The sequence below is a fragment of the Microtus pennsylvanicus genome, chromosome 13, assembly GCF_037038515.1.
Source record: "Microtus pennsylvanicus isolate mMicPen1 chromosome 13, mMicPen1.hap1, whole genome shotgun sequence".
NCBI lineage: Eukaryota > Metazoa > Chordata > Mammalia > Rodentia > Cricetidae > Microtus > Microtus pennsylvanicus.
The window spans coordinates 31,380,751-31,403,896 of record NC_134591.1 but is presented as its reverse complement, the minus strand read 5'-3'; the positions used below and the strand labels follow the sequence as shown (position 1 = coordinate 31,403,896).

General features: G+C 40.3%; 2 protein-coding genes across 4 annotated transcripts in view; one reads left to right on the top strand and one right to left on the bottom strand.

Annotated features, from left to right (window-relative positions):
* Ift74 (intraflagellar transport 74) overlaps positions 1 to 8,667 on the bottom strand; it is a 79,478-nt gene extending 70,811 nt beyond the window's left edge. For 2 of the 3 annotated variants that reach the window (XM_075945913.1, XM_075945914.1), the window contains exons 1-3: positions 8,514 to 8,667; positions 7,519 to 7,653; positions 3,414 to 3,549 (exon numbers count right to left, since the gene is read on the bottom strand). In XM_075945913.1, coding sequence (XP_075802028.1) covers positions 3,414 to 3,549; positions 7,519 to 7,638 — 256 coding nt within the window. In that variant the 5' untranslated portion in view covers positions 7,639 to 7,653; positions 8,514 to 8,667. The remainder of the gene's footprint in view (positions 1 to 3,413; positions 3,550 to 7,518; positions 7,654 to 8,513) is intronic. The other variant, XM_075945915.1, reaches the window with a different exon arrangement.
* An 11,468-nt stretch (positions 8,668 to 20,135) lies between these two features.
* Plaa (phospholipase A2 activating protein) overlaps positions 20,136 to 23,146 on the top strand; it is a 32,587-nt gene continuing 29,576 nt past the window's right edge. Inside the window, exon 1 of the mRNA XM_075945912.1 lies at positions 20,136 to 20,656. Within this exon, the coding sequence (XP_075802027.1) occupies positions 20,508 to 20,656 (149 nt within the window). The 5' untranslated portion in view covers positions 20,136 to 20,507. The remainder of the gene's footprint in view (positions 20,657 to 23,146) is intronic.

Genomic DNA, 23,146 nt, shown 5'->3' with positions numbered 1-23,146 from the left:
AGAAGTTAAACTTTCGTTATTCGCAGATGATATGATAGTGTACATAAGCGACCCCCAAAACTCCACCAAAGAACTTTTACAGCTGATAAACAGCTTTAGTAATGTGGCAGGATACAAGATCAACTCCAAAAAATCAGTCGCCCTTTTATACACAAAGGATATGGAAGCAGAGAGGGAAATCAGAGAAGCTTCTCCATTCACGATAGCCACAAACAGCATAAAATATCTTGGGGTAAATCTAACCAAGGAAGTGAAAGATCTATTTGACAAGAACTTTAAGGCATTGAAGAAAGAAATTGAAGAGGATACCAAAAAATGGATGGACATCCCTTGCTCTTGGATTGTGAGGATCAACATAGTAAAAATGGCAATTCTACCAAAGGCAATTTATAGATTCAATGCAATCCCCATCAAGATCCCATCAAAATTCTTCACAGATCTGGAGAGGACAATAATCAACTTTATATGGAAAAACAAAAAACCCAGGATAGCCAAAACAATCCTATACAATAAAGGATCTTCTGGAGGCATTACCATCCCTGACTTCAAACTCTATTACAGAGCTACAGTAATGAAAACAGGGTGGTACTGGCGTAAAAACAGAGAAGTCGACCAATGGAATCGTATAGAAGACCCGGATTTTATCCCACAATCCTATGAACACCTCATTTTCGATAAAGGAGCTAAAAGTATACAATGGAAGAAAGAAAGCATCTTCAACAAATGGTGCTGGCACAACTGGATGTCAACCTGTAGAAGAATGAAAATAGACCCATATCTATCACCATGCACAAAACTCAAGTCCAAATGGATTAAAGACCTCAATATCAGCCCGAAAACACTGAACCTGATAGAAGAGAAAGTGGGAAATACCCTACAACAGATGGGCACAGGTGATCGCTTCTTAGGTATAACCCCAGAAGCACAGACATTAAGGGCAACATTGAATAAATGGGACCTACTAAAACTGAGAAGCTTCTGTAAAGCAAAGGACACTGTCACTAAGACACAAAGGCAACCTACTGACTGGGAGAAGATCTTCACCAACCCCACAACAGACAAAGGTCTGATCTCCAAAATATATAGAGAACTCAAGAAACTAGACTTTAAAATGCTAATTAACCCAATTAAAAAATGGGGCACTGAACTGAACAGAGAATTCTCAACAGAAGAAGTTCAAATGGCCAAAAGACACTTAAGGTCGTGCTCAATTTCCTTAGCAAGCAGGGAAATGCAAATCAAAACAACTTTGAGATATTATCTTACACCTGTCAGAATGGCTAAAGTCAAAAACACCAAGGATAGCCTTTGCTGGAGAGGCTGTGGAGGAAGGGGTACCCTCATCCATTGCTGGTGGGAATGCAATCTTGTGCAACCACTGTGGAAGTCAGTGTTTCGGTTTCTCAGGAGATTCGGGATCAACCTACCCCTGGACCCAGCAATACCACTCTTGGGAATTTACCCAAGAGATGCTCTATCACATGTCAAAAGCATTTGTTCAACTATGTTCATAGCAGTATTATTTGTAATAGCCGGAACCTGGAAACAACCTAGATGCCCTTCAATGGAAGAATGGATGAAGAAAGTATGGAATATATACACACTAGAGTACTACACTGCGGTAAAAAACAATGACTTCTCGAATTTTGCATGCAAATGGATGGAAATAGAAAACACTATCCTGAGTGAGGTATCCCAGACCCAAAAAGATGAACATGGGATGTACTAACTCATAATTGGTTTCTAGCCATAAATAGGGGTCACGGAGTCTACAATAGGCGAACCTAAAGAAGCTAAGTAAGAAGGTGAACCCAAGGAAAAACATATAGTTATCCTCTTGGATAAGGGAAGTAGACAAAATTGCCGGGGGGAAAAGTGGGATGTTGGGGGTGGGGTGGGATGGGGGTAAGGGGAGATGGGGAGAGAAAAGGTAGAAGGGAAGGAGGGGGGACTTGGGGAAACAGGATGATTGGGATAAAGGAAGGTTGGATAGGGGAGCACGGAAGCACAGTTCTTAGTTAAGGGAGACACCTTAGGGTTGGCAAGAGACTTGAACCTTGATTGGTTCCCAGGAGCCCAAGGCAATGTCCCCAGTTAGTTCCTTGGGCTGCTGAGGATAGGGAACCTGAAATGACCCTATCCTATAGCAATACTGACGAATATCTTGCATATTACCATAGAACCTTCATCTGGTGATGGATTGAGATAGAGACAGAGACCCACACTGGAGCACTGGACTGAGCTCCCAAGGTCCCAATGAGGAGCAGAAGGAAGGAGAACATGAGCAAAGAAGTCGGGACCACGAGGGGTGCACCCACCCACTGAGACAGTGGAGCTGATCTACTGGGAGCTCACCAAGGCCAGCTGGACTGTTTACCAAAAAAGCATGGGATAAAACTGGACTCTCTGAACATGGCGAACAATGAGGGCTGATGAGACGCCAAGGACAATGGCACGCAGTTTTGATCCTACGCAATGTGCTGGCTTGGTGGGAGCCTAGCCAGTTTGGATGTTTACCTTCCTAGATATGGACGGAGGGGGGAGGACCTAGGACTTACCACAGGGCAGGGAACCCTGACTGCTCTTTGGACTGGAGAGGGAGGGGGAGAGGAGTGGGGGGAAGGGGAGAGGGGTGGGAGGAGGGGGAGAAGAGTGGGAGGAGGGGGCGGGAAATGGGAGGCTGGGAGGAGGTGGAAATTTGTTTTTTTTTTCTTTATTCTCCTTTTATCAATAAAAAAAGGGAAAAAAAAGAACAGTAACTATTTTTGAGACTGTCTAAAAAATAAAATATATTATTATGCCTTAGAGAGAAGCATGTCAGTCTCATTTCTTTTTTTAATCATTATAATGGAGAAAAAAGGAATTTTTAACACCTAATAAATGTTTTCAATGATATTATTTAATTTTTTTACTACATGAAAATTTTTAAATTCTATGTATATGGGTATGTGCCGTGGCACCTGTGTGGAGGTGAGAGTACAGCTCGTAAGAGTTGGACCTCTCCTTCCATCAAGGCAGTCCTGGAGATCAAACTCAGATAATCAAGCCTGGGACCTTCATGTGATGAGCCATCTCACATGCCCAATAAGTGCCATTCCAAGGTGAAAGCTATCAAAAAGAATTTCAAAATACTTTTATGTTGTAACGAAAACCTAATTCTCAGTCATAAACCTTTCAAATTTCTTCCAGTTGTAACAAAACTCCTTGATATTCAGAAAATTAAGCTCAAAGTGAGCATATATATATATATATATACATATATATATTTATACCTTTCTAGTTCGCATATATTCTATTATTTCATAATAATTTTATAAGTCAAAGAATGAGAATGACATGCTACATTTCTCATTTATTAAGATATGCTGTAACAGTTTTGAAACAAAATATATTCATCTTCATAAAATAAATACCTTTCATCCCAGTTTTCATTCCACTCAAACCTTGCTGAGTTACAGGACGATCAGCAACTTTGATTTGAGATGACAAAACTCCACCAGTCCCTAGGGGACCACCACGAGAACCTGGTCTTGCTGTTGCTGGTGGCATCTAAATGACAAGCAAGATTTTACATTTATTAAACCAGGAAAAAACAGTACCAACATAAGATTATCAAGGCTATTTTTCTTTTTTTTTTTTTTTCGTTTGTTTTTCAAGACAGGGTTTCTCTGTGGTTTTGGAGCCTGTCCTGGAACTAGCTCTTGTAGACCAGGCTGGTCTCGAACTCACAGAGATCCACTTGCCTCTGCCTCCCAAGTGCTGGGATTAAAGGCGTGTGTCACCACCGCCTGGCAAGGCTATTTTTCTAAAAATTGAAACTATACACAATTTATAAGTTCAAGACCAGTTAGAACTACATACCAAAAAAAAAAAAAAACTACCTGAGAAATAATAATAAAAAAAACTAAGGCCAATTAGATAATGCACATACTGAGAAACCTTATATCTAAGTTAGATCCCTGGGCTCCACACAGTACTTTTCCACCCAGATAAAATAATAAATGTTAACAAAAAGTTTTAAAGTATCATATTTCTACATAATGATGTTATAGTTGATTTTCTCCTTTGTAAAATCTGGTGCTTTAAGCATTATTATGATGAGTATATATTTTCCTTAAAATTAGGAAAAAGAAAACTTTCATTTTGAAAAAAAACAGTACTATTACATGTCATGAGAAAAGTCACAACTCTCTCTTGTCAACTATGCACATAAGCATGGAAAATCATAAAAGGCAACATGAAACTTCCAAAATCTCTCTGCATCTTCTTTTTTTTATCCTTTTTATTTTACCTGTCTCTGCCAAAGACTAACATACAGTAGAAGATTCAATGTGGGGTAGAAATTTTAGATTAATAATTTTTTGCCGCTTACTTTGTTATTTTTATTTCTGTTAGCTGGTAGCCTTAGCACTATCAAACAACCCAGTTCTCAGGTGACTCAGAGAATTCCTTGCAAACTTACTTAGTTATATTGCCAACACCAGGACACATTCCAGAGACTATGCTGAATACAAAAACAAACGCAACTCAAATAAGAGTTCAGGGCTACCCACAGTGGTTTCTAGGAGAGACTGAGAAGTCTTTGCTTTGGAAACTTTCTAAACCATTCTTTTTTCTACTTTATGCAAGCAGATTTTGGAAAACTACTTGAATTACCTTTCTTATTTATGAGATGAAGTATAGAGGTTAATAAAATGGAATAATGTGTGAGTATATGTATTCACTTGGAAGAATATTCAAAAATCTATTTCTGAAAGGGACAAAAAACCCAACAGATTACTACCCTGTTTTGAATCAGACTACAAGCTACATATGCATATGTGTTTTGTGTCTGTAAATGCACAGGAAAGTCTTATAAGATACATACCAAACAGCTGATAATTGCCTTGAATAGAAAAAAGCTCTCAAAAAATCTGCCAGTTTATTTTACAATGAATATCACTCATTTCAAAATCATAGACATCACACAAATAAAGTGCATGACAAATAGGAGCTGGTCAATAATGTCAGATAACTTTTTTAAGTATTTAATCAACAATCATCAAAAGAATCAATTATTACTAGAACAAGAGAAAAAAACATTTATAAGACTTCAGAAAAATTATCTCCATTTTAGGTTATAATGATATAATCTGAAACTCTAGAAAAACCATAAACATTTAAGAAAACCTGACTATTATTTATTGCCTAAAAAAAAAGTGCTGTCCTAAAAACACAAGACTCAGAATTACAGCTTCTCTACAAGTAGAGCCTGAACACCAACACTACATACTTTCTGCTACTCAAGACCAATGTAGGAAGAACAGAAAATACTGTATCACAGAAAAAGGGTTTGCTGTTGTTTTTTGAGACCCCCTATTGCTGTTGTCCCAGCCTGGCCTGGATAGGATCTTGCTATTACCCCAGGCTGACTTGGAACTATGTAGCCAGTCTGGTTTTGAATTCATGGTTCTGCTTCAGCCTCCAGAGTGCTGAGATTACAGGCATGTCACTATTCCTAGCCCACCATTTCATTTCTAGCAACATGTAAATGTATATGACTATGCTAAATTAATATTACATTGCTTTTTAAATCATGTATTACAAAGCAAAGTTTTCTCAAGTATAATCGTCATTCATCACCATTTATGCCCTGGCAATATCTAAGCATGCACGGGAAGCCTGCTTATTGGTGGTTCTCCAGTTATTCCGATCCTAGGCAGTTCTATAATTAAAAATAATTTTAATAATAGCCAGACATATTTTTAATAGCAGATATAGTTTACTTAAGATTTGCTTATGGGACTGGAAAGACGGTTCAGTGGTTAAGAACAATTGATGCTCTTTGAGAAAACTGCCAATTCATTTCCAAACACTATATCCCGAGGCTCACAACTACCTGTAACTATAGCTGGAAGAAACTTACACCTTCTTCTGGCCTCCACTGGTGACTACACTTTCATGCATGCCCACAGACACAAATGCACATGTACACAATTAAAAATAAACCTTCAAAAATGTTTATAATGTCATCCAATTTGTTCCAAATTTTTATTATTATAATAATGAAAATGTAATAATATCTGTAGTTATAATTTTTCTTAGAATGATCAGTTTTTAAATTTTGTACTTTCTCAAATATGGTGGTTCTCTTACTGGCTACATTGACTCATACCACTATTTTAATAGTTACTAAAAATATTTCTCATTTTCTGAGACTATATATATATATATATATATATATATATACACTTTTTTTTTTTTTTTGGTTTTTCAAGACAGGGTTTCTCTGTGTAACAACAGCCCTAGCTGTCCTGGAACTAGCTTTTATACACCAGGCTGGCCTCGAACTCATAGAGATCAGCCTACTTCTGCCTCCTGAGTGCTGGGATTAAAGGTCTGCACCACCACCACCTGGCTCAAAATATATTTTTACTCATACTATTCATTACTATTATGCCTTTTGTTCTTTTTATCATTCTGAAAGGTTTCGAGCCCAATTTTTTAATGCTATTCTTCCCCAGTATCAAAAAAAAAAGGCCTCACAGAATTCTACTTGAACATGATTTTATTATAACTTTAACACAGAACAAACGCATACAAATTAGTAAAGTGAATAACTGTGGGTTCATTACCAGTCTGATCTACAGAACAAGTTCAACAGAACAGTCACGGCTATCCACAGAGAAACCCTGCCTCTAAAAACAAACAGACAAACAAGATTCTGAGTACTGACGCGTGTGGCTGCACGGTCTGTGATCCTAGCCAGCCCTAAGGAAACTGGGGCATGAAGATTCTCAATTCAAGGCTAGTCCAAAATATATTAGAAAGACTCTGTCTCAATTTTTTTAAAGTTATGAATGATCTATACAAAGAATTACCAGTTTGTTGGTTTTTTTCATTTTTATGGTATTTTTAATTTTTGTAAATTCAAATATAAAAATTAAAATTATTTTCAAGTACTTGGTTTTTCTATCATTATTAGAAAGCCCTCAGAGTTTATTAAGTTTATATTAAATAATTATGTGTATTTTCCTCTGCCAGTTATATAAACTCTTTAAAATATCAAGTTTATATACTCTTTATAAGTCTTATAAATGAATCAAGGGATAAAAATTGCTTTAAGAAGTAATTTATTAGGTTTGGAGCAAGGCCTCAAGAATATTCTATGTATTTTTTGACTAATTTGAAAAGTCACATTACTAATAAAATTCTTACAAATGCTTGATTCTGGTTTTAGTCTATTTTATCTCATTTGTTTCTGATTCTGAAGTACTGTACAATTTTAACTATAATGGTTTTACTTTACCCTTGCCTAATAAGTACAAGGACCTGTGTTTGATCTCAGCACAACAAAAAGTAAACTGTTATAGCTTTAAAATATGTTTATGGGTATCACTAAACGTAATTCCTTGATAATGGTCTTATTCTTCCACATTGTATTTTTACATATTTTAACATTTTTCATACAATTAATATAGTCTACAGAATTAAGGAACAACAAAGTAAAATCTGTTATTGCACAGATTCCCAACTTACTGCAGTTGCCACCCGAACAGTCCCAGACGGGGGTCTTACTCCAGAAGGAGGCCTTCCTGTTAGCCCTATTCCACCCCGAGAAATAGGGCGAGGTGCTGAAGATTTGTGGTTACTGGCCATTGTTCACTTTAACCACTGTTTGGAAACAAAAACATAATTCAATTTTTCTTTGAGGTCTTATACACCTGAACACTAGTAGCTCATTATACCCTTCCTTCAAATACTTAATTCATGATGATTTTTTTTTCTTGCCAACTGCCATTCCCAGACACTCTTACAAGGCTAAGTTGGTTGTGATTTTATTCAAATTTAACTTTAAAATTGTATTTAGAACTATGGGATTAGGGCTACTGAAACGGCTCACTGAGTAAAAGCACTTGTCATGCAAGTCTGGGAACGTGAGTTCCGTCCCTGGAACCCTCATAAAGGTGGAAGAAGAGACTGACTCTACAAACTTGCCCTCTGGCCCTCCCCCATGTACAATGTAGCACGGACATCCAGCACACACTCACATCGTGCACTTACACCTACAATAGTAAATAATTAAAATATGTGAGGAAATGAAAAATAAATAAGATCATTTATTACAATATTCCTTCCTCAATATCCCACTCAGCAAAGGAGTGGCCACGAGTCCTTATTTTGCAGAGTTGTGGAGTTCAGTTCAGAAGTTTTTCTTTACCGTTACTATCATTATCCTCTCTAAACCAATCATTCTGACTTAGGGTATGCAAAAAGTTGCTAAGTCCCTTCCCCCTGTAACCGCTGACGGCCTCCACCTTCAGAGCAGTGATTTTCCCGAGGGTCAGTATCCTTTTTGGAGCGTCCACTCTATAGTCCACGCGTAGGGTGAAAGTCCCAGGCCAAGCCTCCGACCCCAAGTCATAGAACAGCCAAGAGCCCACGGATTCGAATTTGTTTTGTTTGGAGCTCGTCAAAGTCTCCAGAGAACGATAACCCGCGCAGGGAGAAGGTGCGAAGCTGAGATGGCTCACCTTGCCCGGTGCGAATGGGGAACCCCGCAACACGAACCTCTCCCCGAGGAGACGGAGCGAGCCACACCGCTCACCTAAGCACGGCCTGGGCGCCAGGCCTCAAAGCCCTGTGCGACGCCGCGTATCCTAGCAACGGCCACCGCGCGGAAACCTCCCCTCGTGATTGGCCGGCGCTGCGCCTCTGATGGGGGGGGGGGTCTCGCGAGATTTGAGGACAGCCTTTCTCTCGCCCCAAAGTGGTATCTTTAAGCTTTCTTCTACCAGAGGTCTTTTTCTTTTCTTTTTTTTTTTTAAACCTGTAGGCTGTGTAATTAATTGAGTGTCCTTAAAAGATCTGTTTTACAAGGTCTCACTTTTAGGGCGATGTAAATCTAAATCACTACGTAGCCCTGGGTGACAAGTATCTTTTTAGAACGGAACTGTTTGTGGTGGGAATTTGGTTTGTTTTGTTTGGGTAACTAACGTTTAAACGTTTGACAGATTCCTTGCCTTACCCCGGCCAGCTCCCCTATAGGGAATGAGAGTGACTACATTGGCTGTGCCAGTCTTCCTTAATAGCGGGATCTGAGTTTACTGCTTGCTAGCTCCAATCTAACCCAATGCACACACCCGAAATGTGAATGTAAGCCGTAAGGAATACTTCAGGGGTCTATTTCAGCAAGAATGCCAACTCCAGCAACTATGTCCAGGATTTAAGACTGATTTTTGTTTTGTTTTGTTTGTTTGTTTGTTTTTTTCACTTTAGATAGGGTTTCTCTACGTAACCCTGTCTGTTTTGGTAACTCAAGTAGACCAAGCTGGATGTATCCATCCTCCTGCCTCTCCCAAGTGCTGGTGTTAAAGACTCGCACCACCACATACCCAGTTTAATAAACCTTAATAAACCCACTTTCAGTTTTTAGTTTAAACATAGTTTCTGTGCCTTCCAATTAAGAACTCTGACAGATGTGACAACTGGAATTGGCAGGACAGGCGTTCTTGACCCAATTTTAGAGAGATTAAGTAATTTGTTTTAAATCATTTGAGTAATCAGCAGTGTTCCCTGTCCCCATATCTTTTATGTGACGAGAACAATTCAGAACACCTCACTTAGTGGCCTCTCCGCTTTCCTAAGGAATGCAATCCACTTTATTTGACTTTGGTCATTTTCATTTTGTCTTTTGCTTTATTGCTTTGGTGTGGTCTTCTGGGTGTCTCCCTCCCACGTACTTATAGTACATGAGATCATGCCCCAAGTAGGCCCGGTATCTTAAAGGCTATTGGCTGAAGTAGTTCCTACAACATGGATGCTAGGCAAACTCTATACCACTGGGTTACACACCCACTGTCCAAGATTTTGCTGTTTCTTTATACGAACTTACTTAGGCTACATCAAGTAACTGAATTGTATCAAGCTTTCTGTCTCAGGACCTTCTTAAACTGTAGATCACAAACTTTAGATCAGGATCTTCTTAAACTGTAGATCATGAACCCTCATGGGGTTTAACTGAATGTGGGGTTTCCCCCAAATTTACAATAGTAAAAAATGTCAGAACACCCAGTGAACAAAAATTAAAGAACACATAGTAACAAATCGGAGGTGTTTCTGGCAACACTCACCCGTGTCGCATGGCTTCACTAAAGCTTTGGTTCTGAATCACTGGTGCACTCTGTTCTTCTAGTCCCCTCCCACCACACCACACCAACCAGTGCTGCCTCAGACACCTTGGCTCAGAGTCAAGACCATTGTTTGCTATGAACTCCAGTGTTTTTACTATATAGTTTTCTACTGTTATAAAAACATGATTAAGGGACGTGAGAGACGGATGGCTCAGAAGAAGTAAAGAGCGCTGGCTGCTCTTCCAGAGGTCCTGAGTTAAATTTCCAGCAGCCACATGGTGGCTCACAGCCATCTACAATGAGATCTGATGCCTTCTTCTGGCGTGAAGGCAAACATGCAGACAGAACACTGTATAAAAAAATTATTTGAAAAACAATGAAGAAATTAAACTTTGGGGGTATTGAAGTAGCAAGAAACTTCTTTGCATTCCAAGAGAATCTAACATATATTATTTTCTTTGTTTTGAAAGTTGGGTTTTCATTTAATTCCATCAACAGAAATTAGACTTGACTAGTCACAGATACTCTTGTACATTGACTAATTTTAGAAAGATTTTTGTTTGTTTGTTTGGGGGATGGAGGATTTTAGAACCTGAAATTTTTTTTTCATTTTCTTCTACTTAAAACTGTATCAGATCATTCCAATATAATGGTTTTTAATATGTAAACTGGATTGTTATACACATGGTATGTTTGTTTTTTAAAAAAAAATATGTCAAAGAGAAAAAAATTACAGAAAATAAGAGCTCAATATTTTTATATCTTTATTCCTTAGTATGCAAGTATCAAATTGGTATATTATTGGATTTTATTGCATTCGAATGATTGATTTAAAAAACTGTTTATGGGGCTAGAGAGATGACTCAGAGGTTAAGAGCATTGCCTGCTCTTCCAAAGGTCCTGAGTTCAATTCCCAGCAACCACATGGTAGCTCACAACCATCTGTAATGGGGACTAGTGCCCACTTCTGGTCTGCAGGCATACACACAGACAGAATATTGTATACATAGTAAATAAATAAATGAATATATTTTTTTTAAAAAAAACTGTTTAACCTTCAAAAAATATTGCCAAATGAATTTTGGCTTGAATCAGGATAGATATTCTAGGGGAGCCCTGAACATATTTTTATCATTTTGTATAATGTGTTTATGCAAAATGTTATTCTCTGCATTTGGTGATTATTAAATCAAAAATACTGCTCCACTCTGAGAAACATTGAAACTGAAGATGCTGCAGATCCTGAGTTTGTTTCCCAGCACCCTTACCCATTCACAACCATCTGGAACCCTACTCTGGGGATCCGGTTCCCTCTTCTGGATTCCAGTGGCACTGCATTCATGTGCACCTACCCACACACAGACACATACACAATTTAAAGGAAAGCAAATCTTACAGTTATTCATCTGAGCAGTATTTGTTATAGGAAAATTAGTTAAGGTCATGCTGGGGTCCCTGCAAGCTCTACTGCTGGCAGAGAGACAATCTGCATGAAGAGAGGAAAACTTCGTTCAGCTTGACTTAGTCAGACTGGATCAAACTTCTAGTGAGTTTGACACCAGGCAGTCTATTGTAATATAAGCATATTTAAACACAGTACAATTTGGAAAGAGTTTCCAAGCAACAATTTCCAATCCCGTGCACGATGAAGCTTAATGCGTGACTACAAAGAAACTCCTTTATATAGTACGTTGCCATGAAGATAGGTTCTACAGCTTAAAGGCCTAGTATTCAGTGCGCTCTCTGAGATAGCATGCAAGGAACAGGTTTTAAAGTACACATGGCATCTTCCCTCAGGATGGGTTCTATTAACTGAGAGCTAAAGATAAAAGATGAGGGAGGGAGAGTACGGGATAAACATTCTGGGGGCTTTGGGTAATGTCTGGCTCTATAGACAGCATAGGTCACCAGGTCATTAACAATATCCATTCTCAGCCTTCTAGGAGGAAAGCAGGCATTTCCTCCTTTAAGGAGGCAACCCTGTATGGTTAACATTCCTGATTTCCCCAGTGATCTGTTTCCCCAACAAGGCAATCGTCATAAAGTATATACAATTTGGCCATTAAAATGACTGTCCCTGAGCTGCGAATACACCCTTTAGTGTTGATGTTGGGATGATAAACTTAGAAGCCTGGAGTTAACACAGACGAAATTAGGCTGAAGATATGTGAGATTCACCAGATGAAAGGGGAAGGGACTTCTTAGAGCTTTCTTGTCTGAAAACATCACAGTGGAAATATAGAGGAAAGGAGATGAGACCATTATAGGTCCTTGAATTGTTACCTTGCAGAAACTGCAAAGGCACACCTCTATAGGGGAACACTAGCACACTTGATAATCTGTTCTCAAGAATACATACTTGTATTTTCTAAATAATCAATGTGTATTACTCATTAATACTTTTTTCGCATCATGCACCCACTTTTCTTTAATAAATTGGGTCTACAAGCTTTTAACCATTTGATGAAACAGCTGTTTCTTTTATTAATTAGCTCAATTTGTGTAAAAACTGACTTTTTTCTCCTCTTTTTATATGTATTTTGTTAGTTATTACATTTTTGGAACAGAGCCTCTTGTAGCCCAGGCTGGCCTTAGACCTGCTATATAGCTTCCTACCTGCGACTCCCAAGTGTTGGGATTACAAACCTGTATCACTATGCCCACTTTTGTTTCTGTCATGTTAATTAGTAAGATCCTAAGATACTGAACATGATGGGGTAGATGAAAAGTTCTTCCCCAGCAATATGGAAAGGTATTCAGGATATATGGTTAAAGCAAGGTGAGAAGTAATCACAGCTAACATGTTCTTACACCTATGTAAACAATATGCTTTGGGAAGCATACAAGAAAGTAATGATAATTGTCGCCTCCAGAGAAGAAAACTGGGTGGTTAAGATTTGAAATTTTTTTTTAAATTTATTTATTTATTAAGGATTTCTGCCTCCTCCCCGCCACCGCCTCCCATTTCCCTCCCCCTCCCCCAATCAAGTCCCCCTTCCTCATCAGCTCGAAGAGCAATCAGGGTTCCCTGACCTGTGGGAAGTCCAAGGACCGCCCACCTCCATCCAGGTCTAGTAAGGTGAGCATACAAACTGCCTAGGCTCTCCCAAAGCCAGTACGTGCAGTAGGATCAAAAACCCATTGCCATTGTTCTTGAGTTCTCAGTAGTCCTCATTGTCCGCTATGTTCAGCAAGTCCGGTTTTATCCCATGCTTTTTCAGACCCAGACCAGCTGGCCTTGGTGAGTTCCCGATAGAACATCCCCATTGTCTCAGTGTGTGGGTGTACCCCTCGCGGTCCTGAGTTCCTTGCTCGTGCTCTCTCTCCTTCTGCTCCTGATTTGGACCTTGAAAACTTGCACCCTATCTTTTTAAAGCCTTTGTATCTGAATGAAATGTATCATTATTATATTTTAATGTCAAAGAAAACAAAGACCATGATTAATTTTCATATTTGTTAAATGAATTAAGCAATTATCTGGACAATGTTTCCAAAGCTTATGAAAATATATGAGTTCCTCGAAGTTAAGCAAGAAAAAAGAGGCTGTCAGGAAAGTGTCTTCATTCTTTCCCAGCACAAGCTTGGAAACAGCTATTACCTGATGTAGCGCCGTGTAAAGAATGTATTGAATTGCATTTGCTTTGAAAGCTCTTTAACATTCTGCAGTGATGGTAAGTGTCACACGATTTATAAGCTGTAGAGAGTTCAGGATGGACGCTACTCCGCATCCTACAAAACAGTAGTTTTCAGGCTCTATTTTAGAAGACAACAGTTTGACCTTCTGACCTTCTTTTGCTTTTCTTCCCTCTCAGTGCTGGGAGAAACTTTTTACAAAGTTACCTTTCCAGCTGACCAGAGCAGCCAAGAGAAACACAAAGCCGAAGCCTTTCTACTGAAAATATCATTAACCTGGCCTCTGGGGCCGTGGCTCTGCACTCTGATCTTCAGGCAAGCTTTATTTGTTAAATTGTAACCAAAATATCACTGCATTAACCAGAGAAAATTAAACTCACATTGCAGAAACAAGGCTGAAGTCTGTCAACACAGCTGGATAGGCTTGTGTCACATACCACTGTCCCTTAGAGAATCATTCACAAACTAATGTGTGTTCTGTGAGTCTGTCTTCCAAACTTTGCATGTTTTCCAAACTTAGTGACTTTCTACAAAAACTGCTTATAGCCACTTTAATATTTTCCATAATTCCCAATTTCCTTTTCCTTTAGACATGAAGGGAACTGGGGATATAGTTTACTATGTGCTTAGCACATTCACATGAACCCTGGGTTCAATTCCTAGAATGATAAACAAAAGTTTCAACACACCTATAGACCTGAAGTATATCAATATCTATCATGCATGACCAACATGTGCCCATAGGCCACAGGATAACTATGAATGTGTCCCAATACATTTGAAGATGACAATGTCATATAGTAATGTCAAAACATCAGACACTCCTGAATCTTTTAGGGGTCATGAACAAATACACTATGTGATTGCTTCTATGTATGCAATCTTTGTACTTTTGTTCATATTTAATGTTTTGTCAGTTTATGGCGGCAAATAGAGCAGAGGCCATGGTTCCCTATATACCTACATTCTATTACCACAATTTTATTCACATACATGGACACACCAAATGTCATTACTATTTGTTAAAATTTCTAGTTTTCAACTTGGCAAAATTTGTCCCAAGTTACCAGCCTTGGGCCACATTGACCCCCACTTTATATCCTTATCTTTAACATTAGGTTTTCTATAATGAATTTAGGCTTCTGTTGGTTATGAGATAGGTCTTTCTATGCATCCCTGGCAGTCCTGGAACTCCCTATGTAGATCAATCTGGCCTTAAACTCAGAAATTCACCTGCCTCTGCCTCCTGAGTCCTAAGATTAAATGTGTACATTTCCCCTGAATCATGTGGTCATGTTCCCCTGAATTTAGGCTTTTTAAACAAACAACAAATAAAAATGTCACACTGAAAGCATCATACTGAGAACAAAAATGATATACCTTAGGTCTATTTTTTATATCGGTCTTGTTTATTTTGTTTTGTTTTTGGAAATAAGGTTTCTCTGTGTAGTGCCGGCTGCCCTGGAACTTGCTCTGCTGGCCTCAGACTCACAGAGATCAGTCTGTCTCTGCCTCCTGAGTGCTGGGATTAAAGTCATGTGCCACTATGTGTTTTTTGAGAGGCATGTAGACCTGCTGGTCTCAAACTCAGAGAGTCCCTGCCTCTGCCTCCTGAGGGATGGGATAAAGCTGTGTGACATTGCATCCTATCCTGCCTTGTCCTGCTCACTCCCTTGCTTCCTTTATTGCTATATCTGAAGATCAAACTCAGGGTCTCATAAATCTAATGAAAAAAATTCTACTATGGAGCTGTATCTCTATCCCGGTGTGTACAAACTTAAATGACTATTATGGATGTTCAACTATCTCATCTATTGTCTTTGAAAGAACTACTGATACCGTGGAGATTTCTACATGCCCTCCGTCATGGGACAAGGAGTTTATGAAAGTGAATAGTTAGAAAAAATCATTAGTTTTTAAACCTTTGAGTCCTTGATATAAAATGTAATACTTAGAAAAAAGTCCCAAGAATTCATTCTTATTCTTCATAGAATTTAAGTTCAGTCAAGTGTTCTTGATGTGACTTTAATGCAGTTCAGTTGTTAACTAAACAATTAAGCCAATAAAACTACACACACACCCATGCTATTGAAACATTAACTAGTAGAGCTATTTTGAGTCCAGGAGTTCCAACATTTTGGGTTCTACTTAGGAACCATGAGGGGAAAACTTATATCACATGTTCTACGAAGAAAACTAAGAACATGTACTTGATTCTTTAAAGTCCCAGAGGAAGGTTTGGCACGTTTTATGTTCCTTAAAGTTTTATTTTTTAACTGGAAGTTTCTCTTCTGCCTGCCAGTTCCTGAATAAACACTAAGAGGCTTCTATTAATTATAAGTTTGGCTGATGGCTCAGGCTTATTACTAATTAGCTCTTACTTTTAAACTAACCCATTTCTAATAGCCTATATTTTTACCATGAGGCTCATGGCTTGTTACCTCACATCTTGCTTCTCTGGCAGTTTCCTCCTACGCTGTCTTCTATCTCCCTGTATCTGTTTGGATTTCCCGCCCAGCTATATTTGCAAAGCATTTTCTTTATTAACCAATGGTAATAAAAAATATTTACAGCATACAGAAGGGCATCCCACATCACTATTTATTAGAGCTAGAGAGATGGTTCAGAATTTGCTCTGGCTGCTTTTCTAGATGACCCACACTTGGCTCCCAGAACCCATATCATGGCTCACAACTACCTATAATTCCAGTTCCAGGATATCCAATATCCTCCTCTGACCTCCACTGGTACCAATCATGCAAGTAGTGCACACACATGCAGGCAAAACATTCATATAAAACCATAAAACCAATTTAAACTTAAAGGATGCATTGATGTGTATGAGTGCCTACACATATTTACATGTATCATGCGCATGTAGTGTCTGGAGAGGGCAGAAGAGGGCACTGGATCTCTAGACCCAGAGTTAGAGATGGTTGTGAGCCATGATGTGAGTGCTTGGACCTGAGCCCAGGTCCTCTGGAAGCCAGTGTGATGCACGATTAACAAAAGCTCAGGGACTGAAATTGAGGTTCAACCTGAAGATCCGAGAAGCAAAGCAGCCAACCACTGGCTCTTACCTTGACCTCAGTCTGAAATGGTGATCCTGCCTCCAGGAATCTCAGAATGCAACTGTGTGTTGAGAGCTTTTCCTCCTGTTTTATAATCCTCTCTATGACTGAGATTAAAGGCATGCACCACCCGGTTTCTATGGAAAACTAGTGTGTCTATTGGGATTAAAAATGTGTTATTGCAGCCTGGTCTATAAGGCTGACCAGTGTGGCTGCTTTATTCTCTCACTTCAGGCAAACTTTATTTATCAAAATACAATTGGAAGTACGTGGACTGATCGCTGTTGAAATGGTGTCACGTGAAGCTGCCCATTCCGCCGAAGTTCTGAGCTCTTCATCATGTAAATAATTTCCGTGCCTCCTTTTATAATAAACTGATGATTCCTGCAGCAATGGAAAAAAATATATAATTGAAATGTCACTACATCAGTGCTCTTAACCACTGACCCATCTCTTCAGACCCCCAGTTCTGATTTTGATTAGTTAAGTTTTAGTTTCTGAGTACTGCTCAGTTGGGCTCCATAGCTAGGGCCATCTTAGCCTAATGGCCACTTTTGGGTTTTGTTCTATAGGCTTTGTTGTTGTTTTGTTTTGTTTTCAGTCAATGCAAATCCTTTATCTGTGAGATAGAGATTATATTCCCTACTTCGTAGGATTACTGTGAGGACTAAATGAGAAACTACATGAAATTTGTATTTTAGCTGATATACTATAGTGAGGAAATTTCCATTGAGAACCTATTTGTTATGGGATATTTGATCATATTGTGAAACCCCAAGACTGTGTTAATAAAATTAACCTTGGACTGGGGCAAAGCCAGTGACTAGTTGACAAGAATTAGCCATATAGAGTACAGAGGACTCAGGAATATGGAAAGAGAGGAGCACAGGAAGGAACAGAAAGGAACTTAGAGATTTGCCGTCCTTTTGGTTTGGGAAGAGTGGAGAGATGCTTCTCTTGCTGGTCTCCAGCCAAAAAGGAAGATCAGCTGGTTGCTTCGCAGCTTCTCTAATCTAGCAGGTTTCTACCCCAACATCTGACTCCCAAGTCTATTGGTAAATAGAATGATAGGGACTTAATTAAAACTACAACCAAGCCAGCTGAACCAGATCCTGCTAGGCTGCGATCTGAGCCGCCGAAGTGATGACTGCCCAGCCTTGGGGCTTCAGGTGTGGCCACTAAGCCGACAGAAAAATAACATCTATTAAATAGAAAGCAGTAAATCTGATGATGGTTAAGATTGGGGAGCAATCTCTCATCCACCTCAGGGTCCACAGTGGTGGCACACCCCTATAATGACAACACTTGGGAGACTGAAACAGAAGGTTGCTGGGAATATTGGGGCAGCCAAAGCTAGTGAGAGACAGAGTGGCTGAGATGTCTCATGGGCAAAGAGCTTGCCACCCCACCCAAGCCTGAGGACCTGAGCTAGATTCTCAGAACCTACATGATAGAAAAAGAGAACCACTTCTTGCAAGTTGTTCTTAGACCCCTATGTGTGTTCTGGTGCTTGTACATACACAAATGCACAAGCACACCTCAAATGCACAAATACACATACACATACATGTACACACAGAATAAATATAATTAAAATTAAAAGAAAAAATTAACAGCAACTACAAAAATATTGAAAGAGAATGAAATTTTTTGAAGAAATATCAGTATTGTAGAAATGATGACTACAGAAATGTTACAACATCATGAACACTATTTGGAAATAAATAAAATTGTATTGGTCCAAAGAGGAGTAAGGAAGGTCCAGAAGATAAACTGGTATTTGATCTGTGACATACAGAGAAAAGGTTACAGTTTTGTTATGGTATGTGATATGAGTGTGAGTGTTTGTGTGTTTCCAAGACAGGGTTTCTGTGTTACAGTTCTGGCTGTCCTAGAACTTGCTTTATAGACCAGGCTGGCCTTGAACTCACAAAGATCTGCCTGCCTCTGCCTCCCGAGCAAAAGGTGTGCGCCACCACCACCCTGCTTGTGTGTTTTCTTAAGGTAGGGACATCTGTAGTCAGAATGGCCTAGAACTCACTATACAGCCCATATTCAGTCTCCCGATCCTCTTCCTTCGGCCTCTTCTGGCATTTGGACTTGTTTGTTTTAGGAACACAGAAATATCAACTTAAACACTGTGGCTTGTTGAAATTGAGAAAGGTAATTGATTTAACATGGCTGAGGCAGACACATACCTACGGGAAATGACTTGAGTAAAATAAATTAGGAAAACGTGAAAGGCCTTGTATAACATTGTACTCCTAAAAACGGAAAGCTGCTAGCTATTGGGATTACTGAACTAAGGTAATACTTAGATCTAGAATTTAGAAAAAGAATCTTACTTTGATGTGTAGAACTGGCTGGGAAGAAGAGGTAGAAAAATGAGAGAATGTTAAAATGATTTAAGCCACTAGCAGAAATTTCTAATAGACGGCTGGAAATATTCAAAGCCTGAGAATATAATTTGAGGAGAGCTTACCCAGTGGGTATAGTGGCAGAAGGTTTTAAAATGCCAACGCTTCAGGGTTTAAACCTGAGAAACACAAAGGAATAGTGAGTTCAAGCCTAGCATGAGAGTTTTAAGGAGAGTGCGTAAGGAAAATGCACATTAGATTTGGTAACTTTAAAGTTTGTGTTATGGTGGATGTCAGGCAATAATACGGAAGGCAATTTTACTACAGTGTAGATGGAACACTCTCAATGCAATGCAGAGTCTCAAGAGCACCATGGAGGTTTGGCTAAAAATACGTAATTTTACCTGTAATCTAGCACTCAGAGATCAGGGTAGGAGAACCGAGAGTTTGAGGCCAGCCCGGGCTACTGTGAGACTTTATAAATTAATTAATGAAAGGCATTCTCTGCCCTATCTTAAATCTACAGAGCCAAAGCTCGGGCAAACAGTGGTCAGGTTTGGAAAGAACGAATCTAAATTATCGTTTGTTATTATTATTATTATTTGCAAAATCTGATAGCATGGGTATCATGTTAAGCTACATAGGAGGGGTAGCTTAACATGGATGAAAGTGATTAAAGTTTCCACTTGACTCCAGATTGTCATTTTAGATGAAAAAGAATTTATGAAAATCCCGAGATTTTACAAACAGGCATGCAGAAACTGGGTAACAAACCATGACGCAAGGTAAAGAAGCAATTTCACTCTACCATCAAGAGGAGTAGGGTTACTCTACCACTCAGAGGAGTGTGGCGAGCACCTTGATTTAAAACATCCCCAGGCTCAGCGCGGGCGAGTTTCTCGCCACGCGCAGCATTGTGGGATTTGTAGTCCCGGCTTGCCACCTTACACAAATCTTCTCTTATTCTCTGAAATGGACCGGGTACTGGCAGGACCAGGACATCCGACGTTTAGGCAGAATTTCCGAGTCCCGCCGTTCCTTCCTCGGCCCGCGATCCGGGGCGCAGAAAGGGAGACAGCCTCGACGCGCGACGCCTCAGCAGCGCGACGCACACGCTCTGCGTCACCGCGGGCTGCGGCGGATGATGAATTCCGGTGCGCTTGTTCGGGCTGCTGTGTCACTCAGTCCTTCCGCACCGGCTGACGGGCTCTTCCGGTCTCTGCGCCCCTCACCTGCAGGCGGGTCTCGGGCCGGAGCCTGGTGCACGCCAGCCCGGACCTGTGGACGAGTCTCGTGCTGTGCCCGGGAGCCGGGGCTCCTGACCCACGCTGGCCATGGCGAGCGGCGCAGCTCGCTACCGGCTGAGCTGCTCGCTCCTGGGCCACGAGCTGGACGTGAGGGGCCTGGTGTGCTCCCTCTACCCGCCGGGGGCCTTTGTGTCTGTGTCCCGGGATCGCACCACCCGCCTCTGGGTCCCGGACAGGTGAGCGCTCGCCAGCCCTGCCGCCTGTGGCAGATCCCCTGCTTCCAGACACGTGGGAGGGATGAGCCTCCTTCCCTGCACCGCGCCGCTCCCTCCTCCTGCTGTCCGCCCTGCTCCCGCCTCCCGGCGGCTTCCCGAGCTTTCGCACTTCAAGCGAGCGGTCGGCGAAACCGACGGGATTTTGGGGCATGGGTGTGGGATTCTAGGACCGTGCTACCTGTTCTAACTTGACCACTAGCGAGGGGCTTGACCTTGGACGTGCATCTTCAGACACCTGTAGGGGCTTCAGCTTTGGCAGATGTTTATTGCTCCTGTGCACCCTCCCCGGTTCGGCCATATGAAAACTGCTGGCTTGCCCCTCGCTCCGGTCGCAGGAGCTGCTGTGTCGTCTTCTCTCACTTTTCAATTTTTGTAGACTGTAGTTCTCAATAATTGCCTTGCAGAGAGTTAGGCGTGGATTTCTCTCCTGGTTGTCCAACTTAAAGAGGGGGGGGGGGTGGGTCAGGCCGAACCCTCTCAAATGTTAATTGTTGTGTAGAAATAATACAATTTACTGAGAAAAAAATCATCATTGCCTTAAATTCTGCCTGCAAGCCCCTCCCCCCCCCCCCAGTTAACCAAAAGTTAAAATCCAGGCCAAATCAATATCAGATGTTGCGTTAAAGCACTGATTAGTCAAGAAACTTAATCCTTAGTAAACGGATTTCAGTTTTCAGAAAGAAAAATTGAGCTTAGGTGATGAGTACCGTGTATTTTATTTCCTAGGAAGAAGTGACTTCACTGACAGGCTCGCTCTGTTTACAGAACTTTCTTAAAATCTCTTGGGAGAATATGCCTCAAGAAGCAAGCCAATGCACGTATACAGAGATAGGTGGGAAGAGAAGCTTTTTTTGAGATGTTCCTCTGTGTGTGTGTGTCGACATCTCTAGTATCGATTGAGCTTATCTGTGGAAGGTGGAATAGGCCAACTTTGAAGTGGAAAAGCTGAAGTTGGAAGGACACTATAGGCTAGACAGCGTAACAAAAAGCGTAGGTCCTGGATTGAGAGAGGAAGGTTCCAGGTGTCAGGAGGTAAACTGATATAGGGCAGGTCTCAAAGGCTAGCAGGAACCCTTTTCTGAGGTTTATATGTAAAAACACGAGCGGTTTGGTTTAATGTGATTATTACGTTTCTGCTTGCCACAGTAGTCTAAAGGAAGAGTGTGGAAGTATCTGTGTTTGGTGGCTTTTGCAGTACAGCCACTAGGTGATGGGAGTAGGAATATTATAGGGCAAACTGCTGTGTTGAGTTGGATAAGTGACCTCTGATTAAGAGTCTATGACATCCCAAACCACTAGGTAAAACTAATAGGCAACTTCTTATGTATTTGAGTATAATTATTGTTGAAATTTGTTCCTTTAAAATGGAGTTCTCGCCGGGCGGTGGTGGCGCACGCCTTTAATCCCAGCACTTGGGAGGCAGAGACAGGCGGATCTCTGTGAGTTCGAGACCAGCCTGGTCTACAGAGCTAGTTCCAGGACAGGTTCCAAAGCCACAGAGAAACCCTGTCTCAAGAAACCAAAAAAAAAAAAAAAAAAATGGAGTTCTCAAGCAAGCTCAATAAATAAATTTCAAAAATATTGGGGTATCATGTAACTTCCTGCTTAGTCTATATGAGACCCAGAATTCAATGCCCAACAAGTAAAATTAAATCCAGCAGAAACATATCTAGAAGGACAAAAACATTGCAGTAAGGAGTATCTATCTAAAGAATCTCTGTTTTAGTAGTTGAATCCTGTCATTAAATCTGTACAGTCTGTAAGGCTGTTGTAGGTCGACAGAAGTGGAATAACTGGGGTGATTATTTTTATCTGGGATCTTTAGACTGAAATAATTTTCTGTTTGAAAACTGGTTGTTCTTATTTGTTTTTGTTCTTCAAATTTTGTTTACACATTATTCGACTAACAGTGATCAAAAGCTTGCATTTTGCAGCTAAGACTATTTTCATTCCTAGCTGTTCAGGTTAGTGTCTTGGTCACTCAGTGATTAGCCTCTGCATCTCAGCAATAGCTTTCATGATGTAAGAGGAGTCTGTAGCCAGCATACTGAAAGCTTTTGCTTTGTGGTATATTCATTGAGTTAATGAAGGGCTGGCTATACCATATTGGGAGTCAAGTAGTAAATGAAGTTTGTTTTTCCCTGTCTGTTGTCGATATGCTCCTGGATCATAGTAGTTGAAGAAATGAACTAAGAATGATAGAATTTAGGAGGTAGAAATAGCTGATGTTAGGGTGGACTAAATACCTGGTTTTAGCCAAAGTCCATTGAAGACCCAGAAGGTTAACTCAGCAGATTTGTGTACTGAGCTGGGCCAGCCAGCATGCCATAGTTTCACACTGCTTCAGACCTCTTTAAACATCACGCTAAGTTGGATTCCACAAATCTGTCACAGACTTCTGGGGTGAGAGAGATGAGGTTAAGTTTGTCATTATATTTATTGGCCTTTTGA